The 8,482-nt window shown below is 37.7% G+C and overlaps 1 protein-coding gene across 1 annotated transcript; it reads left to right on the top strand.

Moving 5' to 3' along the window:
- The first annotated feature begins 278 nt into the window (after positions 1 to 278).
- Positions 279 to 7,770, top strand: LOC106870390 (protein YIPF5). The gene is made up of 3 exons (XM_014916439.2): positions 279 to 446; positions 3,525 to 3,566; positions 6,205 to 7,770. The coding sequence occupies exon 3, from the start codon at positions 6,227 to 6,229 to the stop codon at positions 6,974 to 6,976; it is 750 nt and encodes a 249-aa protein (XP_014771925.1). The 5' UTR covers positions 279 to 446; positions 3,525 to 3,566; positions 6,205 to 6,226; the 3' UTR covers positions 6,977 to 7,770.
- Positions 7,771 to 8,482: the final 712 nt, after the last annotated feature.

Below are 8,482 nucleotides of genomic sequence, written 5' to 3'. Positions count from 1 at the left end.
CCGGAAAACAAATCGCGAAACCAAATACGTAAACAACTTCCTGTTATAGCGGGAAGTGAAACTCTCTAGTGTTTGGAGAAATCGACCACGTAGTCAAGGTTGACGATTGGCTGGTTTCACTTTACTCCGCCTCTCACTCACTCTTGCCCTTTCTCTCTATCTCTACTTCTCTCTCTCTCTTATTGTCTTTGTCTATCTCTGTGAATCGCTCTCCCACTCTCACTTTCTATCTGTCTGTCACTCTATCTCTTCCCCTCACTCTTTAACTGTCGCTGTGTATCTCTCTCTTTTTTTTACTCTCTCACACTTTCTGTATAAAACTTGCAACCTCTGTCTCACTGTTATTCTCTATCTATCTTTCTCCCTCCCACTTTCTTACTGTCTCTGTGTACGTGTCTTCTCACTCTCTCCTTCACTCTGTCATCATACCAGCTGGTGATTTTGGGGTAAATAACATTTTTTTCTATTCCTTATATCACTAATTACTTCAAATATCATCATTTTCTACAGTATATTTCACAATATTATATATATATATATATACACATATACATATGTGTACACACACACACACACTATGTCCTCACATGTTTTCAAATATTGCCATATATATATATATGTATATATATATAATATTTTGACATCTAAATTATTATTTGAACACAAAGATACGTTAGTAATTAATTATATTATATTGATAATTATGGCATTAATATTATTATTATAACCATGTTATTACGTAGTTTTAAACCGTCACCACCCTCCTAAATCGCTGAAGTTTGACATTTTCTGGTTTTCGATCAGATAAATAAACCACCTTTAAAAACAAACAAACAAACAAAAACTGGAATATCGAATCACACCGATATTCATTGGTCCAACGTCTCTATTCCTAGGTGCACAAGTTTCTGTACTCCAAGGTACACTATATCTAAGTCTTCATAATATTCTATTGTTCAAGGTACATCAAGTCCGGATATTTTAATGTATTTTTAAGAATTGTTTTGGTCTGCAGGAAGTGATGTGTTCTTGGCCTTTTTTGCAGACATTCTGAGGCACACTGCATGTTTGTACTCCCTGTTATACCATGTCTGAATACTCATAAATGCACTAAATCTTAATATTCCTAGGTTATACTTTGCCAAATATTCTCAGGATGTACCATGTCTGAGCATACTCTTTCTAAAAGTACGATATTTCTGTACTTCTAAGTACACAAGTCTGACACCTACACATATTTTATCGTAAGTACTCCTTGATGCACCAAATATGAGTACTCTTTGATTTTGTACATCTTAATTCTCCCAGTCTGAGTGATCTTCGATATATTATGTCACAGTGAGTGACCTGGTGGTTTGGATGTTGTACTCACGACCGCAAGATCGTGGTTTCGATTCCCAGACCAGACGGTGCGTTGTGTTCTTGAGCAAGCTATTTCATTTCTCATTGCTCCCGTCCACTCCGCTATAAACGAGTAAATCCTGGGACGGACTGGCGTCCCATTTGGCGGGAATGTTATGTCGGACACTTCTTCGCCATGGAAACCAGATATCTGGCCCCATGAGTCCTAGAGCTCAAAACACCAGCATCCAGGGGACTTAATTTTTTCACTCAGACATCATATCAAACTACTTCCTAGATATCCCGCGTCTTGGTAATATTCCTCGATGCACCGCCTATACTCTTAGGTGTGGCGCGAGTTGTAGTGTTGTTGGTTGATTTGAGGTGATAACTGGTTGAGTTGCTGGATGAAAATGTGTTTCTCGGGTCGTGTGAAGAAATAACTGACAACACCTGCAAACGATTGACAGATTTTATTATTACACACGGAGTTTTAGCTGTGTTGATCTTTTACAAATTATCACAGCAATAATTACTAACTGGGAGAGACATACTGCTTGGAGTTTCCAAGCTTATTCATACAGCAATCTGTGGTTTGTCCATCATAACAGGAAAGCAATTGTGATACATTCAGGGCGATCAAAATTCCTGTCGACTATCTGCCATCTGTCATAATCAGCTAGATGTAGTGAGGATGGAGGTGCAACATGTGACTGCCTCAACGTTCTGTATTGCAAGAGGTGAGATGTATGTGAATGGGTCTGCTGGTCTCAATGCTCTGCAAAGAATTGGTACCAAAAAGGGCTCTATGTTGGGCACATGCAGAAAGTTCTTGAAAATTTACTCACGCGATGGTTTGACACTAATTGGCTGCTTAATAAAACTGATCACGTGAAACTACTATGATTTGATTGTGATGCATGACCAGTTACCTAGTGGTTCAGTTTCAAATCACCGCCGCATATGCACCATGTCTGAATAATCTTGGGTATATGCTCTAAATCTATGCACCTAGGTATTGTGAATCCAGCCTTAGTACTCCTGGATACAGTACTCTTCGGTACACCATGTGTGACTGTTCTTAGATACACAATATGTCAATACTCTTAGGTGTACCCTATCTGAGTACATCTAGTTATTCTGTATCTCAGTACTCTTTGACACAATATGTTTCAATACTCCTAGATACATTATGTCTCAGTACTCCTAATTACATTCATCATCATCAAACATCTGCTTTCTATGCTGGCATGGATTGGATGGTTTACCTGAGGACTGGCAAGCCAGAAGGCTGCACCAGGCGCCTATGTAGCATTTCTTCTGGAGCTTTAGGTTCTGGGTTCAAATCCTGCCAAGGTTGACTAAAATAAAGAACCAGTCAATTACTGGAGTCAATGTAATCCACTTGCCCCTCCCCTCAAAATCGCTGGCATTGTGCTAAAATTTGAAACATTATTATTATTATTATTATTATTCCGCTGAGGTTGACTTTGCCATTCATCCTTTTTGGAAGAAGTACTGAGGTTGAGGTAATTGATTATTCCCCACCCCAAAGCTTCAGACCTTGTGCCTGTAGTAGAAAGGGTTGTTGTTGTTATTATTATTATTATTAATAAAGGCAGCAAGCTAGCAGAATCCTTACCATGCTGGACAAAATTCTTAGCAGCATTTCACTCATCGTTATGTTCTGAGTTCAAATTCTGCCAAAGTTAGCTTTGCTTTTCATCCTTTCAGGAGTCGATAAATTAAGTACCAGTGAAACACTGGGGTCGATGTAATCAACTTGTCCCCTCCCACTAAATTTCAGGCCTTGTGCCTTCAGTAGAAAGGATTATTATTTTTATTAGTAGTAGTAGTAGTAGGAGAAGAAACAATTTATTATTATTATTATTATGTTGATGATGATTGCAAATCTTACTGAGGTCAACTTTGCCTTCCTCACTTTCCGGGTTGATGAAATTTAGTACCAGTCGTGTACTGGGGCTGATGGTATTCACCCCTCCCTCAAAATTGTTGACCTTGTTCCTAAACCAGAAACCATTGTTATCTGAGGTTTACCAATATTGCTAGTTTGAGTTTCTCACCTTCACACAATGGCAACAACGACAATGATGACGACTCTGTGTGTGTGTGTGATGTTGCTGTTGTGTAAAAGTAAAGTTGTTTATTTTTCTCCTCCACAGACCGTCTGCCACATGACTGAGTGAAGAAGCGGAGTTAGAAAGGTAAGTGATACAAGAGTGCTTCGTCAAAGTGAATGGTGTACGTCCATGAATGGGGAAATGAAATTTGCTTAGAGATGACAAACCCAGTTTTTCCAGGAGGATGTTCAAAGCAAATTCACTGTCCCAACAAAAATTGTAGGAGTGCACTTGCACTGGTGGCTGTATCCCCTGTTTCTGACTGAGCCTATTTGTACCTAATGACTTCACACATATACCTCTACACACATCCTCCTATCACATGTACACCACTACCCTCATGCTACTACTTATACACCTCTACAGGGTTGGCCAAAAGTCACCCAACAGTAAATCAAACTTCCTTAAATGCGATCTGTAATTCTGTATTGACTCGAATGGAAAAATGTGTCGCTCAAGAAGGACTTCAGTTTGAATCCTTTTCATGGTGTTTCATATTAAGATGCTTTTATTAAATTCATTCAGTCGTTAAACATATATAAATCTTGGAATTAAATGGTTTTGATTTACTGGCAGCTGACTTTTGGCCAACCTTGTATATGTACACTCTACACACACATGTACACCTCTTCACATTTGCCTCTACTCCTCATTATCCTTTGATGTGGTTACATCCATCATTATACACACACACAAATGTCAAACCATGTGAATGAGTGCTCAACACTGCATTGGTGCACCAAATTTCTTTCTGCGTTTGTGCACAAAATTTCTTTATTTCTAAAGAAATAATATAAAATATACCTGTAGCATTTCTCCATTATTCCTGCCATCATATAGCTATACTATTTGGCTTAGCTATGATCAGACAGATTCCATTGAGGCTGGTGTTGTTCTGTGTCAGCAAGACTTGTATAGTGAAATCAATAAAAAGATTACACTGAACTTGCTGCTAGGAGTAGAAAATCCAATGTTTCGGTCACAGACCTTCTTCAGGAAAAAAACGTTGAAAGGAGAGAAATTAATGTTTCAACTTAAACGATGTAAAACTCTGCCGTCTTTTATTAATTTCTCTCCTTTCAGTTTTTCCCCTGAAGAAGGTCTGTGATCAAAACATTGGATTTTCCACTTTTCATGACAAGTTTTCTGTACACTTTTTATTGATTTAGCTATAATCTAGCTATAATTACTCAATAGTATTTATCTATCACATGTCTGTACCATTGGTTTATCTATTATTATCCTCTAGTACTTACCAAATAATATGACTGTACTCTTTCATTTAGCTTTCGGCCACAAGTGTTTTGCAATTGCATATCCATATCACTTAGGTTAGCTACAACCACCAGCCACATGTACTTACCCATCACATATCTATACCACATGGATTAACTACAGTCACTACTGGCCACCTTCCACAGATCTATACCACTCTGATGGCTACAATAACCTGCTAATGTCCCTCACATGTCTCTACCACTTGGTTTATCTACAATTAAACCAGTGAAGGACTCTGATAAACAATGTCAGCTATTTCTTCTTGTATATCTGTCAGTGATTGCTTTTCATTAAATCCAAGATAATTGCTCGGAACTTTTCTCCTTACTTCACTAGTTTGATCTTCCATTTCTTCTTTCAATTCCGTATCAAAGTACCTTAATGTATTCAAGTTGAGGGCCATATTTGGCTCCATTTTCAAAAATATTTCTCTTATTCAATGTCCAGTCAAACTGATTTGTGCTGCATTTTTCTTGCATTTAACCCTCAACGTTTTAGTTTAACCTTTTTGCTGCCATACGTCTGCTTCTCATCATCATCGTTTAACGTCCGCTTTCCATGCTGGCATGGGTTGGACGGTTCGACAGGAGGCTGCACCAGGCTCCAGTCTGATCTGGCAGAGTTTCTACAGCTGGATGCTCTTCCTAACGCCAACCCCTCCGAGAGTGTAGTGGGTGCTTTTTATGTGCCACCAGCACAGGGGCCAGAGGGGGCTGGCATCGACCACAATTGGTTGGTGCTTTTTACATGCTACTGGCATGGAAGCCAGTCAAGGCAGCGCTGGCATCGGCCATGTTCGGATGATGCTTTTTACGTGCCACCGGCACGGGAATCACAACTACAGTTTCCATTTGATTTTAATGTACTTGACTCAATAAGTCTCCTCAAGCATGGCATGTCGCTCTACGATCCAAGGTACTTTTGAGTGGGCTGGGGCAGGTTATGCAACACTGGTGTAGGTTACAGCTGTGCACTCACTTTATTTGCCGGGTCTTCTCAATCACAGCAGATCTCCAGAGGTCTTGGTCTTTTGTCATTGCCTCTCTGAGGCCCAACGGTTTCAATAAATTTTGGAAATGACAAAGAGTTCAGTAAAATAGCTGTAAATATTTAAGCTGGTGTTTGGAACATAAATTTTGATGGAAAGTTTTTAGATCACCTTAACCCTTTTGTTGCCACATGTTCTCCTTGTTTCAATAAATTTTGAAAATAATGAAGAATTTTGTAAAATAAATTTGTCATTATTAAGCTGGTGCTTGGAAAATAAATTAGCATGTAATTATGCTGGAAAATTATTTTAAAACAGAAAGCTTACATCATAGAACAAGAGGCAGTCTCAGTTGGGTTCATATCAAAAGGGTTAAAAGAATTTGTTTATTGTTGCATAATTTTCATCTGTTTTCCAAACATTTTCAATAATTTTTATTTTCTCTCTTCTTTCCAGATATTCTCAAAATCGTTCCAAAATGTCTTCTTTCGGCCAAGAAGGAGAATTTTACTCATCCAACTACTATGAAAACCAAAGTTCTGGATATAACATGGACACTCAAGGCTTTGGCCAGGAACCTCAGTTCGGTCAGTTTGTCTACAGCCAGACCACCACTACAGAATACATCACGACCAACAGTCAAGATCCATATTTTGGTTCTATTATGACACCGGAACCGACTGTCTACCAGACTACAGCACCAGACAGTTTTGAGGATGAGCCACCACTAATGGAAGAATTGGGCATTAACTTTGACCACATCACACAAAAGACAATGGCCGTATTGAACCCGTTACAAGATGCTGACCACAACATAATGAAGGACACTGATCTGGCTGGACCTTTAGTATTCTGCATTGCTTTCGGTGCTGCTTTGATGCTGTCTGGCAAACTGCACTTTGGTTACATCTATGGTATCGGGGTTGTAGGATGCCTTGCCATGTATGGTCTGTTAAACTTGATGAGTATCACTGGTGTTTCGTCTGGATGTACAATAAGTGTATTAGGCTATTGTCTATTACCAATGGTTATCCTATCGTCTGTATCTGTCATGATCTCTTTGAAGGGAGCCCTTGGTATATTCCTAACTGTCATGGCAGTTTTCTGGTGTAGTTTCTCGGCCTCAAAGCTGTTTGTCTCTGCCCTAGCAATGGATCACCAGCAGCTCCTTGTTGCCTATCCATGTGCTCTAGTCTACGGAGTATTTGCCCTTCTCACAGTATTTTAATCTTGGACATTTTGGTACCTGTTTTGTTTAGACCCCATCTCTCACCCTGCTCCCTGCCTTGCACTCTTCCCTGAAGCCTCATCTGAAGTTTTAATCTTGCAATTCTAACCCTTTTCTCTGCTGCTATCTGAAGTGCAAACTGTTTGGATATGAATCTATCTGTATATTCAACAAGAGCTGGTTTATTCCGATTTCTGGATTGAAGCACGAGGCCCTGCATTTAGACTGAAGAGAGGCCATAACAATGCACTGTGCTCTTACAAGAGGTCTCAAGAGAAGGACTGTTATTCAAAGCTTATTCAAAGACTCCTGTTCCATTCAATGGTTTCTTTTCTGTTGAAATGGTGAACAAACTTTCCTGACTTGAACTGAACTTCAACCAGATATTTTATGTCAAATAACTTTCTCACAAACTTTTTTCCTTCATTAAAATCAAACTAGCTACATGTGTGTGACGTCCATTACATTCACTCCTGGGGAAAACCAGGAGATTCTCCATCTTAGCCACAGGTATCATCTCTGAATCTGAAATTCTTTACACTCTTCCTTACCTTACCAAATATTCAAATTCTTGGGTAGCAGCAAAAGCGAAAATGTCTTTTTTTTTCTTTCCGATTTTTGCCAAGTCAATAAGTAAAAATCCACAATTGTGGATTTCAGTAGAGCAAGACTTTGGCTATTTTTCTTTTACCATTTTTCTCTCACTTTTTAAAAGATCTTTTTTTTTCTCTATGTTAGAGAAAGAAAGAGAGAAATACTTTTCTTCCTTTTTTTTTTTTTTTTTTGGTGGGGAATAGATAAATTAAAAAAAAAATGTCCTGTAGAAAGACTTAAAAAAACCTTTTTGTTAAGTTTAATAATAAAAACAAGCAAACATGGAACAGAGAAGACCTTACACTCAAGCATAAATACACATTCATATATATATATTATTATTATTATATTATTTTATATATATACATGCATGTACATATATTAGAATAGAGGTTACTGTTTTGAAGTAAGTTTAAGCATAAAAATGGAATATTTATACAGGAGGGTGTAGTGGGGCTCAACATTGAAAATAGAGCGAAATTTATAAAATTCAATTTAGGTTTTACCTGAGCATATATTCAATGATTTACATAACTGGTCAGGTGAAAGTCCCAGACAATATGAATTTTATTATATATATATATATATATACACACACACGCACATACATATATGTATATATATATGTTTGTGTGCATATATATAAATATATACATCATATATATAATGTTTATTCATATACATGTGTATGTATATCTTTACTGTATATATATATAAAATGTACTGTATATATACATGTATGTGTGTGTATATATGTACATATATAATGTATATGGTTAGTCTAAGGCTTCTTGTCTGTGTTGATCACAAAAGGTGATGGGTGATACAAATATTGATTGAACAAAGATTTGCCTTGTTTACAAAAATGTCTAGCATGAAAAGCAGAACAAAAAAAAAAAAGGAAAAAAAAAA

Source organism: Octopus bimaculoides, chromosome 20 (genome assembly GCF_001194135.2).
Source record: "Octopus bimaculoides isolate UCB-OBI-ISO-001 chromosome 20, ASM119413v2, whole genome shotgun sequence".
Classification (NCBI taxonomy): domain Eukaryota; kingdom Metazoa; phylum Mollusca; class Cephalopoda; order Octopoda; family Octopodidae; genus Octopus; species Octopus bimaculoides.
The sequence above is the reverse complement of the archived record's forward strand: the minus strand, read 5'-3'. Positions and strand labels throughout refer to the sequence as shown.